The sequence below is a fragment of the Micropterus dolomieu genome, linkage group LG22 (assembly GCF_021292245.1).
Source record: "Micropterus dolomieu isolate WLL.071019.BEF.003 ecotype Adirondacks linkage group LG22, ASM2129224v1, whole genome shotgun sequence".
Lineage (NCBI taxonomy): Eukaryota > Metazoa > Chordata > Actinopteri > Centrarchiformes > Centrarchidae > Micropterus > Micropterus dolomieu.
Window position 1 is genome coordinate 25,256,542 of NC_060171.1, and position 14,919 is coordinate 25,271,460.

General features: G+C 39.1%; 1 protein-coding gene across 4 annotated transcripts in view; it reads left to right on the forward strand.

Moving 5' to 3' along the window:
• The first annotated feature begins 6,626 nt into the window (after positions 1-6,626).
• The window catches only part of si:ch211-1e14.1 (UPF0606 protein KIAA1549), a 42,531-nt gene continuing 34,238 nt past the window's right edge, over positions 6,627-14,919 (forward strand). For 3 of the 4 annotated variants that reach the window (XM_046038013.1, XM_046038010.1, XM_046038012.1), the window contains exons 1-2: positions 6,656-6,847; positions 7,896-8,185. In XM_046038013.1, the coding sequence (XP_045893969.1) occupies positions 8,053-8,185 (133 nt within the window). In that variant the 5' untranslated portion in view covers positions 6,656-6,847; positions 7,896-8,052. The other variant, XM_046038011.1, reaches the window with a different exon arrangement.

A 14,919-nucleotide genomic window follows, 5' to 3' on the forward strand; every position in this document is an offset into this window, starting at 1 on the left:
CCCCCCCCCCCCCCCCCACTCCACCTTCTCCAGCCGAGGAGGCTTCTGGAAATATAACCAACAGAAGACAACAAACTTTTTAGTGTATTTATAGGTATTTTTCCTTTATGTTTCAACTTTATGACGATACTTTAGTTTTAGTTAGGTGTCTTAGCTGGGCCCCCGTTCTTAGAATGTAGCAGTCTGCACCTGTTTGTTTTAAGAAGAAAACTTCTTTTCTCCCCTGATACCAATAGATTTATTTGTTCCTCTTTTTTCAATGTGATTGCACAAATGGTTATAATAACATAGGCATGTACAACGTGATTGTCTGTGTGTGCTACTGTCAGCCATGCGTGTGTAGTCCACCTCCTCATAACTCTCTTCAGTCTTTAGGTTTTGACCATTGTTCCCTCGTAGTGCCTTACAGATATAACGACACAGTTTACTTGGCTTGGATCCTGAAAGCCGCAAGAGACTATAGCTATACTTAGAGAGACATGTTTCCCTGGTTTGACATCCTAGTCGGGGCAGTTGTAGCTCTCTTCCAGGTGTAGGCTCAACCCTAGCTGTTTCTTGTCCTTAATGACAGCATACTATAGATGATGAAGATTAATGTCAGAGTTGATATCACGCTGAGCTATTTTATTATGTGTGCATGACATAACTTGCCTGGGGTACTTACCAAAGTCATAGATAAATTCTTGTTACATTTGCTCTGGATATTAATGTAAATATGAGAATGTACAGAATAGCTGTAGCTGTAAACCTCTATCACAGTGACACCTAAAATGTGGCTTTAGTTTGAATTATATTTGTCGTTTTTTTAATCACACAAGGGAATTCATGCATCGTGATTACAGAGCAGAGATATTAGCTCATATTTCATGTACAGGGAATGAGTTACAGTACAATGTTTGAGACACAGTAGAGGTCGTTTTTTTTAAGGTTAAAAGCTAGTCCGAGAGAAGGGCCTGACAGAAAGTGATTGTTGCAGTAAGGGTGATGCTGTGAGGCTAGAGATAGCCGGGCTGCAGCGAAGATATAGGTATTGAGGGTTGTTTGAGAGAGATACTGTGTAGGCACGAGTAAGGGGGCTGGTTGAAAGCATAGGGTCAATTTAGGTAGGGACTGTGGAGGGCAGGGCGAAACACTCTATCTTAAATGGGACTAAAATGGTAGCAAGTTGGCACTGAGCAGGTTGATAGTAACACTGAGGCCTGGTGGTCGGTAGGAGCCGCAGAGGCACTACCTTACCTGAATGCACACTTAGAATTCTGACGTGGATCCTTTTGTTGTTGTCAATTGTTGCTGTCGTTGGTTGTTTCTCTAGCAAAGATAATTGGAAGTTATTTGTTGCGCTCGAGGTTTGAGGACGCGTCTCAGAGCTGCGAGAACAGAACAGAAGGGAAATGCCACAGCATACACCTGGAAGGGCACTTTGTGGACCATTTGTTGCCACTGTCCATTTGTCTTCGAACCAGGTACACCACAGACATTGCCATGCCAGCCAAACGGGATACCTGAACACTTATAGAGAACCAATAGGGCTGTCACTTTGTGTGTTTGCTGCTTGATTAGACATTGTTTTTTTCCTTGTAGCCAATGATACAAAATTTCTCCTCTGTTCATTTGTCCTCTTGAATGTGGGCACATCAGGTCCGCTGTCGGGTTAGTGAAAGCCTTCACCTCTCCTTCATGATATGCCATAGTACTTGCATTTGAAGTGATTTTTTTTTTTAACTTAACATTATCTTGAACTTTTTGACATGGCTGTAGTACATGTTGTGTTTATTTTTAGAGATTGTTGCAATAATTCTTGTGGATGTTTTATCAGAGTGCGTGTGTTTTTATTAAATGTCAGGCTCATTTCTATTTTGTAACCTGGGGGTTGATGTACAGTAATATTTAGTATTTTGTGGAGGTGGGTGCACCTGTGTAAAGTATTGCAACACTGCTGATGATAGTAAGTGTTGAGTTGATGATAATCCAGTGGGGCCCTTATAGATAGATGCTATAGCTTGAGGGTACCACATCCAGGTTTGAAATCCAACAACTCTTTAAAAAAAAACCCAGAGTGGGTTGTCATCCTGGTACTTGTTTCCCCAAAACTCTCCACTCTGCGTCAGCTCCAGCATGCAAACCTAGGGTGTGGGCAGTTAAAGATGTGATTACATAGTATGTTGCTGGTTACATCATTCTTCTCCGTTCTGTTGTTGTCTTTTTATTTGATTGTATCTACTTAATTTCCTCTAGGTCATTGGGGCCTAAGCACATGCGCATAAGGGAGATAATTTTCCACTAAAATCTTTTGGCTCTTCTGTTATGAGACAGACTACTGAAACATTCCACTGTTTGAGGGAATTCCCATGCTACACTGCTGTCTTGTCCCCCTCTGCTGTCAACACGGGGATAGCATTGTCACACAAGGACTTTTTCACTCCTCCCACCAAAGAATTCAACAGATTGATCATGTACAGCACAGCACTGTAGAGAACAAGCAATCCTCCACAACATTGCAAGAGCAGACAGGCAATAACTTTTGGCCTCATCTCATCATGTTTTACAAGTGCTTTTAAGGACATGTTGTTTTACACCAAGCAAATGCATGTGTGCACACAGTACAATGCACACCGGGAGGATTTAACATACTTAATGCATACAGCGCAGTCATTTATTTGTTTAATCTCTGGACATTCAACTATAAGAAGAAGAAGAGCTGCAGTCTGTTTTACATTCACTACTCCTCACACTTGGCCCATGTCTAGATTGTATGATCAATAATTATCTAACCTCTCTCCAAATTGTTTTGTAAGCCAGTTATTTTTTACATTGTTGATGTTGTAGCTTTATTGGTGTTGTATGAAATTTGTAAAAACAAAAAAAAAGAGTTTGTTTTATATTAGCGTGCCATGGAATAGATTGACCTGTAAAACAAAAAAAAACTAATTAATCAAAACTATACCTTTAAAACCACGGTCACCTGCACAAAATGAATGTAATATGTGACCTGCGATATCTGAAATGGCTTTAGATCTTTCTCAGTGGGTGGCCATTCATTTAATTTCTACACTGGTTGTGGCCACCATGCATGATGCAATAATTATACATCTGATCTCCAGCAAAATCCCATATCAGAGAAATAATGTAAAATTGCCACAATCATGATTAGGGGATATCAAATAATCACTATTTTCTCAAATGAAACATCCAATTAAGAGAAACCCTTAATGCGCAACATTGTGGAAAATGACTTTATGTGTATGATACCTTTGTCTCTTACTCTGTTTCACATAACCAATGTTTTGTGTTTTATAAGCAAGGGGAATCAGAAATGTGAGCGTTAATGTAGATTGAGTGACCTTACAAATTACCAAAATGTGCTTAAGTAGAGTGCAAAAATGTTTTGTGTTGTTAAGGTGAGCATAGCCTTCCCAGCTTGCGACTTAATTGTTAGAGTACTGCCTTCCAAATAACCAGGAATACCTCCAAAGGTTTTTAAGGTGACATTTAAATTAGAGAAAACTAAATAAGGCAGTATATCACTCTCTATGAAGTCTGGCATTCTCCTAGAAAATACACTCAAACTTTGCTCATGGTGTTATCATGGATACTCCTCCTCCTGGAGCTTTGGGAACACTGAGAAACATTCCTGAGAGCATGATGGCGCATAGTGTTAAATTAGTCTTCTTCAGGCAAACTCCGTCAAGGTGACTTGAAGCTCAGAAAGAAGTAAACAGATAACCCACAACGTCAAACCACACACTCGTACGGTGTAAAGTGTTTGGCAACTTTGCAGCTGCTTCCCAAAGTACAAAGGGGTTAGCAACAGGCGTTGGGTGGATTAATCATGAACTGAAGGACTCTCTGTCACCAGGAAATTCATAATCTAGCTACACAAGCATTCTTAAAGCCCTTTTGGATGAGAGTGTATGTTTTTATTTTTCAACCTTTGTTGAGGAGGTCTGCTCCTTTTGCTGGCTATTCCTTGGGGGAATTCAGGGTGAGGTGGTCAAGGTTTGATGCCATCACTGATAGAGGGGGTGTCAGGTGATTACAGTGTATGAATTTTAAGAACCAAAACTGATTCAAATGCGATTGTTTCCCTACTATGTTCATTTATTCTAATTTGTGTAAAACCAGGCAAGGATATGGATGAATCTATACCACCTTAAATCCCCAATTTGCTGTAATGTAAGATCTTTGGCCTAGTTTTACATAACTGAAAAATTTAGCTTTTCCCATCTTACTTTCAGAGTGATTTCTAGCCAAAGAAGGTTATTTTTGTGGTGTTAATGAATGGAATCTAGAGGTGGTAGACCATCATGTTAGAGCTACAATCCCTTTTGGTATATTCTCAAACATTTTCTAAAGACCTAAGAGTGCATCAAACCCTGACCCCCTTTTGTGTCCATTGCTGTATGGTTTCGCAATGGTGTAAAATCTCATTCTTTGTCGATAAAGCTAATGTGTGCGGCAGTATTTCCTAGTATACTTCTCTGTTAATCGTCTTTTCTTATTTACTTTTGTTTATTGGGGTGTGATGTCTCATTATATCAATCTGTTGATGTAGCGTTCCATGTATACCCTGTTCCTTAGCTTAATATTATTAAGTATGTTATGAGAATGGATATTTTACTGGCTTTATAGAATGTTTAAATAAATATAATAATGACAATAAGAAGAAGGATTAATTAAACCTCCTAACAAGTTGAGTACTTGCTACTAAGCGCTTGTGTTACCATTATGATGTTGTGTGCTTCTCTTAATCATTTTCGTTGTAGAAAAATGGAGTGAATTTATATTAGGCTTTGAGAAAAAACTAATGATAGCATTGTAAATTTTACAGGAGGATTTTAACAGACAAACAGCTTCGTCAAATAGAAGAATATAGTTATTTTAATTGTCCTCTTTACTAACTGTAGGGTGAGAAGGGGCTCGCGTTGTGGTGAACTATGTTATAGCTTGTTATTCACTGTTACTTTTGATCATTTTTTCGGTCTCCGAGGTGAATCGAGTTATTAATGAGAATTTGTATGCTCACATATGCATATTGTATATGTGTAGAAATGTAATCACACTTTGTCTTGGATTTACATTAAACTGTTAAGTCACGGCACCAGTCTCATGTTTTGTGTGGTGTGGTTCTGTGGTGTATGTGTGTGTGTGTGTGTGTGTGTGTGCTTGAGGCTTGCTGTGAGTGCTTGAGCATAGTAACTATTTTAATAAATTAAAAAGGAAATAAAAACGTAGAATAATAAGCAAATATACTACACACTATTACTCCAAAATGTCTAAACAGCTTGGCACCCATGAATAAAAATGTAAAGGCTGTGCACACCCACACAGGTGATTTCACTTATTTGGTCTGATTAGACCTTGGAGTGATGTTTGGAGGAGCTATCCATGAGGTCACCAAACTAAATGTAACTAATCATTAAGGTGTTGGTTGTCCTGCAACAAGGCTAGCAGGAGAGTCAGGGAGATGTCAATTAAGTACAGTCGGTACATGTACATGAGTCCCAAAAAGAGGTCTAATCAGTCAGTCATCTGTATGTGGTTATCGCTGGTGAGAGGTGTTTTTCAGGGTCAAAGGAACCATCCCTCATGGTGAAACCATGAGCAAAATATTGAATTTAATTTACTTGACTGTTGGGGTAGTCCAGTCTTTAACAATATGTTGCATATCATACTCCATGGTTTGTATGTAAAATCTGAATCTGCAAAGTAACTAAATGTAGTGAGGTAGAAAGTACAATATTTGCCAGTGGAGTTGGAATAAAGCAGCATAAACTCATAATACCCAAATGAAGTAGTATCTCAAAATGATACCTAAATACAGTTGTTATATAATTGTACTTAGTTACATATCCACCACAGACTGAATCCTTGGAAATGTCTTTATTAAAATTATCAAGTCACGCTTTAAAAAGAGATTAAATTTTCCATGGCACACTCAATACCTGCTAAATGTTGAGAAAGCCTAACTGATCTACCATCACCAACATTAGTCATAATATACTGCCACCAGGTGGCGGTGTGCACCAAAATGTTGAGGTATTATAGACTGGCACTGACTTGAGTGGGTCATGCTGATCGTCTCCATTTGTTTTCAACCACAAAAGCTTGCTAAGCAAGATTATTACAGCATGCACCACGGAGCCATATCTCGGACCGTTTAAGTTCTTTGTAATTTGGGGCATTTACTTCCTCACAGAAATCATGCATTACATTAGAAACGAAGTGTGCATCCTTGTTGTGTCTTGTCATATGTTAAGTGTAAAGACTGCGCTGAAAATGGGCTTATGAATGTTAAAAGGCATCGCAGTAGAACAACCAGTAGGTCATACCAGAGAAGAATCCGTCCAGAAAAGTAGACGGTGTCAGTTTGATGACTCTATTATTTTTTTTATTATTTCTTGCCAACCAATGAAAATGCTGACAGTGATATCCATCCAAAGATATAGCATAGGGCTATACCTGTGCATGATGGCAGGAGACGTTGCCGTGGAAGCCGCAGACGCCAGTCGAGGAGGACCAACCTAATTTTTAAAACCCCACCTTGACAGAAAAGAGCTGCAGCCAATGAGAGCGGGTTTTGATAAATTGGAACCTAATCAGATCAGCCAGGGGCGGGACTAACCCAATCCTCGGGACGAGAGAAGGTAACTGTTACCAAAAGAGTGTCAGATGAAACCCAGTTACCAGTTCGTCAACAGTACGTCCACACTGAAATAACTCCAAACGCAGGCAGGTGGTTACATGACGGTCAAAGACGAAGCCTCAGACAGCATTTTTAATCGTCCAAGGATATTTTCGCTTAACCCAGACAAAGGAATTGATAAAGTTGGAGCTTCCTTTTTTTTTGGTAAGTCTGAATGCGCAGCTCTGGAAAGCAGGCTGACAGGAATGGCTGGGGGAAAGGAGAAAAAAAATCGTGTTATCTGTGCACTCAAAGCTAGCTGTGTGAAATATTACCAAATGACCTAAACTAAACCCGTTTTTAGCATTTTGCTGTGACACTCAAATGGAGATGTAGCCGGCTTATATAGAGCCACATGACCGTTAAACTTGCAAGTAACGGGACGGGATGTAGGACAAGAGACCGTACTGTTATCATGATGAGAGAGCGTCTGAAAGCTAGCCATACAGCCGGGGGTTGAAGTCTGCGCTGGTTCTATGTGCGGTCCTCTTTGGCTTTATTCACCACGTTGCATTACGTGTTATCCGCCTATGTGGAGTTAGTGATGTTGTTTAGTTTATGTAATGGCATAATAATCTCTCATTTGTGTTCATTTGACTAATGTTATTGACGCCACCTTATAATGGACCTGGATGGCCATGTGCAGGAAATGTGTCAGGTTTTTTCACGATATAGAAACACAAGTCAGTCCAGTGTGCACCCCCAAATGTTATTTGTTTTAAAGTGGGATGTAATTATTATTATTATTAGTAAGTTTGTAGTATTATTGTTATCATTATAGTTATTATAGTTATTTTATGATATTCTACTTCTGTGGTGAGATGTAGCCTATATTCTGTGAGTCTGAGGGAGTGAGTCAGGGTTTAATAAATTACATTTTCCAATCCAAAACTAAATTTAATATTAGATGCCACATTAAATGTACTAGAAGGCATAGTGCATAGATAAAGCACACTGTATTTAATGTCCTGCCAATAATAGAAAGAGAGAAATTTCCTTTGATATTTCCTCAAATTTAGAAGAATTATCTTGTTCCAACTGACCTATTTGTCCCCTTGCTCAAACAAGCATCTCTATTATTACAAGAGTGTGTGCTTATGTATACCTCAGTTCAGCTGTTTACAGTTAATAGATTGATGGTCAAAATCATAACAGTAAATGTGGTTACTTTTTTTTTTGAGTGTCACGCTGGTTGCTCTTTTGTTTTCAACAGCTATGCTTTACTGCAAGCACATGTTAAGGAAGGAGGGCCCATAAACTAAAGGAGAACAAACCAAGCAGCCCAAAGTAACCCAAACCTCGATCGTCACTTCGGAATCAATCCTCTCTTCTCAACTGGGTGAAATGCCTTGACCTTACTGCCCCGTACCATGGCAGGTTTAGTCTCCTCTGCGTGTTTGGTGGTGATGCTCAAGGCTCTTATGCATGCCCATGGCCAGCATGTAGTGTTTCTGGGAATGACGGTGTTAGTAACAGTGATCGCCGCTGACTCACCTGTTGCAGGTAAGAGATCACCTTCCGCTGACTCACACAACATGATCCACTAATTTGTACCTTTTGTTATATAACAGACACAGATCCGTGTCTATTGCTACGTTCAGTTAGCTTTGAAGAAGAGAAATGACAAGTAATAGACACCAAGTTGCATTCGTGGTATGTAACACTTAATTGAACTTAATAACCACATACATTTCACTTAAAATCAAAGTAAGCATAAATGCTATGTAATCTTTTTTAGTGTGTATGAAGTCAAATGTGTTAATGACATCCAAGATCCAACCTAGGTGTGATCAAGGTGTTTATCTTGATTGATTACTTTCTGGTAATGTTACCTTCTCTTGTGGGATTGGGTTTGAGAGAAATCAGGAGCCTACAGCCATCTACCCATTCTCCATACTGCTTGTCCAGTGCAGGGACACAGCAAGTTACCTAAACATTTAAACCATCCTTTTTTCTTTTTCTTTAACCTTTAAGTCTTTAAGTCTTGACTTTGGGTAGGTTTGAAGAGCTTGAATACATGACATGGATACACAGTCACATCTAGGAGATGCGTAGAACAACTACAGTCTTGTTTGTGGGCCACTGAGCAGTTGCACTGGAGCATTAGGGGTCATTATGTGCCTTGCACAAGACCAACTTAACCAGCGACTTTCCAGTTATAAGCTTGCTGTCCTTCAGGCCACTGTTGCCAACTCCTGTATGTAAGCTTGTTATCTCCTTAATAAAAATAAATGACGTGATAGATGACATATAGCCCTAATTGTTAGTTGGTTTGCCTTTAGTTTAGCAGTGTTTTTAGTTTGAAACAAAAATCTCTATGCCTGGTAGTTTACCTTAGCATGAACTAATGTCTTGATTTTCATGTGTGCAAAGTCAGGGCTGTTGCATGACCTTGAATAGTTGTAATATTCATAATGAAGACATTCTCTGCATTTTCACGAGAGGTGAATAGGTTCTATCCCTACAGCACACTTACTGTAGAGTTAAACCAATTTCCAGTAATTAGAGAAAGAGAAAGGGTCTAAATCCATCCTCTTGATGGGTGTTTTCCCCAGGCTTACTTTTATAGATAGTGACATCCCACCAGCACCCCCCCCACACACACACACACACACACTGCCCATGCAACATGTTTTAAGAGCAGCCAAAAACTCACAATATTACGTTATGTAGTAATTGCTGGGGTGAAACCCTCATACAGGAAATGAGGAATTAGTAAATCTTAAACGAATACTGATAACACCTCCATTCCCAGCTTTCCCAAATGTGGGCTCCCAACTTTCTTCTTTGTGAGACCCTCTTAAGAAATCATCTCAGATTTTGTCAGACTAGTGACCTGGTGTAGACTATATACAGTTAAGTCATACTGTAAATAATTTGAAACAAACAATTTCAAATAAAAGTGTATTTCTTGTTGTTTCTGCCATTTTGCATTTGCTTATCATGCTCTCACACAGCTGCGTGTTTGCTAACTGGTTTGCATTTAGTCTTCCTGCCGAGATGGTTTCCTAAAGCTAGGATGTGCTTGTAGTAGGTGAAATGGCCAGAAATGGTATAACAAACACTATACTTGGATAACACAACGCTGCTTTGCTGATGGATTTGCTTATTTACCTGTAGCAAGTCGCTAAAACTGTGCTATAGAATGGGGGGATATTTTAAGTTATCACACATTTTGCTGCGCCTTTTTACTGCTTTTAATGTTCTCTATATCCCCAATTTGTGCAAGGGATTTATCAGGGTTGTTTCATCTCTTACGGGAAGATATCTTCTGCCAAAGCAGAGAGGCTGGTTTTGGTTGATATTTCGTCATGGATTTGATGATCACAGTAAGCTAAATGCAACACTTTGAGGAGCATCTTGTAGGCAGTTCTCCTGTGGCAGACTGAAAACCACTGCATCACACGAGAATACATTTATCAGCCATGGCTTGGACAGATTTCAGACGTATGCATGCTGTTCTGAATTAGCCTGTTCCGTTTCAAGCACTCTAATTCTGGGCAAACATTTTTCCTGCACACTGCAATGATCAAGGGATGGACCTTACGTTTTTTTTTTTTTTTTTTTTTTTTAAAGTAATGAGAGTGTGTTGTTTGTAAATTGTTTTGTAAACAGTACTGTAATTCAGTTGTAGTAGTATAGTACATTTGATGTGCAATACAGTACAAACAGAAGCTCTTGCTACACTGTGGCAAGCCTTACAGAATAAAGTTACCATTGTTCTCTACCAGTTTGTTTGTCCACATACTTTGGCATAGCTGGAGATTACACTTAATTTTTATTGGACACTGTTGATATTAGCAAAAAAAACAAACAAGCTTGTCTTACATTCCAACATCCACTTAGCTGACGCTTTTATCCAAAGCGACATACAACTCTGGAGCAACTAGGGGTTAAGTGTCTTTCTCAGGGACACATTGGTGTCTCACAGTGGATTCGAACCCGGGTCTCTCACACCAAAGGTATGCATCTTATCCACTGCTCCATCACCACCCCACATCCATCTTTGCAACTTTTTAAAAAAGCATATCCTGTAATGTAAACAAAATGTTTGCCCAGGCTTATATCTCTCTAATAAAGGTGTGTGTGTGTGTGTGTGTGTGTGTGTGTGTGTGTGTCTCTGATCTTGGTTTGATATATGTTAGAAATAAATGTGTTTAAACGGAGTTGTAAGAATTTTATATTAAGTTCTATCAGTATCTCCGCCATTGTCACGTTGTTTCAGTGTTATTAATGCTGTAGGTAAGGGGTCGGAAAATAAGCTTGATCGTTTAAAAACAACTGTTGGGTTCCTGGTTAGCTCAGTCAGTGGTGTACAGGCCTTTTAATCGGAGGGTTGTGTGTTCGGTCTCCCCTTGCATGAACATATTTATTTGCCTCTTCAACAAATTAACTATGAAGAGACTGTTTCAAATACTCACAATAAAGCATGTGCTAGAGCGTGTGCGTCCTGGCAATTGATCCAAATCCATCAACCTATGGACACTTATTTTCATTTCCCCAGCATCTCTAGGCAGAGAAAAGTCCTTCAGTGGCATTCAGGGGGAATCCAATCTCACCTTTCCTGACGTTTTATTTTTTTAAGAGGTGTGTCAAGCATGCTGCAGGCTATGGCTGACGCGGTGAAGTAATTTCCCTCACAGTAATATGTTGGGGCTCAACATCACAGTGTGTGGTCTTATCGCATTTTTAATCAATAGTAAGTAAGTAATTTGGTGCCATGTAGCATAGTAAGAGTGCCTGTGAATCTCACCTCACTGACCAGTGAGCCGCTAATAGCAGCTTTATGGTCGGCGCAAGCTAGCTGCTGGGTGCTAGTCAACAACATTGCCAAGCAAACTCATTTTTGTAGTTCCCTATATCGTTACCTTCAGGGCATGTCTATCAAGTCAATTTACATACCACAGCAACACACACACACACACACACACACACACACACACACACACACACACACACACACACACACACACACACACACACACACACACACACACACACCGATCCGGACACACACAGCGATGCGGAGCACAATGGGCTGTCCACAACTAACCACTGCACTGTAGTAACGTTATAACAAAATTTCCACAGAAAGCAACATGAAAAACAGCTGCAGGCATCCGACACACTAAGCTTGTTAGTTAGTAAGCTTCAAATGAGGCTTACCGTTCAGTTTCTCTCGACTGGCCCTCAGGATTACAACGTTAGTCCAACATCGCAGAGCCTGCTAGCCACATTAGCCGCGCAATATGCTAACATCAAGTTAGCTAACCTTTAAAATAAACAGTAAAAGAACACTAATTTTACTTATTTATTTAGAACTAATTTATTAATTTAACACGCACTGAAGTGTAAAGTATGAACATTGCGTTTGATGCGGTGCTTGCCATCTGCAGTAGGCCTGACCAATAGCGTGGTATCTCAATTTTGCGGTTACTGCGACAGCCCTTGCCCAGACTCTTTTGAATGTCTTTCAGAACTTTTCAAAGTAAAAGCTCTAAATTCAACTTGAAATAAAGCATTACTGCACAGAATTTTGTAGGCACTTAAGAGGAAGTCATTATGTGAATAACTGTTGACATGACTGAAATCTATTTCAGCACAAGCCGCTATCAAAGTATTTATTTATTTATTTGTTTATTTATGTATTTAATTTTATGTATTAATTTAAGCATCATCACTGTGACAGCAGATTGTTTGATACATTGGTTCTTTCATGATGAATGCTTCCTTAGTCAAAGAAGTGTAGAAAACAATTAGAAGATGCAGTCATCACTCCTCTGCTTTCAATTTAGCATATTCCTTTAAAAATGCACTCCTTTATTTTAGAAAAAGATTTATTCACTATCGCACAATGTGAAGTGAAATACTAGAAAGAACTGGGCCTGCTCTTGTGACTGTTGAATGCATATTATATATACACAGAGCTAAGTTAGTTAAGCTAACGCTGATTCATCTTGGACATGATTGTCCCTGCCTGTTGCACAAGACTGCAGTTTAAAAAACTGTCCTACTTCTGTGTCAGAGCTAAAGATTAGTCGGTGAGGCAAAATTAACCCATAAATCTCTAAACATTATGGTGAACAGGATGTGCTTATCTATACCCATCACTATACATTTCACTTAATTCATGCACAGGATCTGTTTCAACAGTGAAATCACCAGTCATACAGCTTTCCTCATACAGACCCAGAAAATGAATGTTTCTAGGTCAAATAAAGCATGGCGACCTAAGTATAATTGTTCCTCCAGACCCGACATCATACATTAATTTTCCTCTTTATTACATCCCAGCTCTCTTGGTCTTTGCATCCGCTTCTGGTTTTCTGGAGAAGGAACTAGTTCCACAGCTATACACGGGATTTAAAATTAAAGATCCTTTCAAATGTATAGGTTATATATTTTTTTAAACTTTATATTTGATACCATAAAGGACCCTTGCAATTTTGCTTCAACAATCTCTCTTTCTCTGCACTGCAGTGGCTGGCAAGTTCAACACAGCAAGCTGCAGGCCAGCAAAGCTCTGGCTAATTACCAGTGCAGTCCATTGCCATGTGAAATGTGATCTGTGTGGGATGACAATATGGCCATTCATTATTCATTAGAGCTGGGAGCCAGTTGCAGATCAATGGCTACAACATATCAAAAGCCAAACAGTGGGTACTTATGCTCTCTCCAGGCCTGCAGCTTGACCAGAAAGATCTATTGGAAAGCAGCCGGTGGCTGACCCTGCCTGTCCGCTGACTGGCCTGTCTCAGCATTATTTGGCTGTAAGCGGAGCAGTGGAAGAGTGGTTCAATGATAGCAGATGGACACATTTTCAAAACAGCTTTTTAAATATTATTCTTCCACTTGATAATCATCAAGTGTCAATCATTATCTTTTTTGATACATTCATATGTCAGTTATTATATAGTTTACTATATAATACTACTATACATACTTTTCTGACAATAGCAGTGGTCTCCTTTTATTCAATTTTTTTCCAGTTGTCTGCGATTACCTGCACTGTACGGGTAGGTTGTGACGTGAAGGTACCATACTGTGGGCCTGTGAATGTACATCTGTTAGTGATTTTGTCAACCCTTTTTTGTGTTTTACCAAGGCAATTTTCCACTGCAGTTTCAGCATCCTACAAGTTCCCAAACATTGCATGAATATTGTGTAGAAAAACAATCTTACTCAATCAAGGACTGTAACAACTCACTGTGTGTTTTTTTTTATTTGTTTGTTTTTGTATTTTGCCAGACATAATTACTAGTTCTTAAAAAGATTCCAGGTTATCATTTGTTAACTGCTTTAACCATGTTGTTTGGATTTTTTTAAATTAACATTGTCGCACTTACTTATTATTACCCAAGTAGAAATGAACAATGGTATTGTTTTAGGACACTCTCAGTGTATATTATTATCATTTATGTTTATATTGATCCATTGCACATCAATTGTGATTACAGCTAACATTACATTTTCTCCAGCTTTATTATCTTAAGTTTATAAAATATTTATTTATTTAGTTTTATCAAAATAACAAAAGATAATCTTGTAATGACGTCAAACTTATTCAACATTATGTTGACACTTTCAGAGCAGTTAAAGGAATACACTGTAAGCTATTGTTGTTAAAATGATTCTGTCTGTGTCTAAAATAACACTGTGATTTGACTAGAAACACTTCTCTTAGCACAAAGTTGTTGGTATACAAGCCTGCAGTAAACCGTTATTTATTACAAATAGATTGCCCTGACTGTGTGCTAACAGTTTCTTGTGCTCATGGCCGGTCAGTGTTGGGAACTTGAAATGTGCAATGCAAAGTTCACCATTTGATAGAAGGCAGCATTGAGGTCATGTTGTGCTGAGCCCAAATCACTATGAGCTGCACCTGATTTATCAGAGCAGATGGTGCGGTTCAGCACGGCCTCTTTTGAACTACTCTAGGCTAAATCATTTTGGTTTGGATCTTTCAACATCACAGCAACCACTTAAAAATTTGACTATAAGAATTTTGCCTAACCTAGCACAGACATTTCCCTTTGCTGCTCACATATTGACTTTTAGGCATATTAGAAAACAGGAGAGCTTAACCTTACCCAGTAGACAGCTTTTGTTCTCCCAGGACCTAAAGAGTGGACTGTGCGGGAAGGACTAAGGCAAAGTAGGGGAGGGTGCTGAGTGACACAGTCCTCTGGGCCTCTCTGGTTACAAGTCTTTGCCTTCCTGTCTTTTAAAGAAAATCA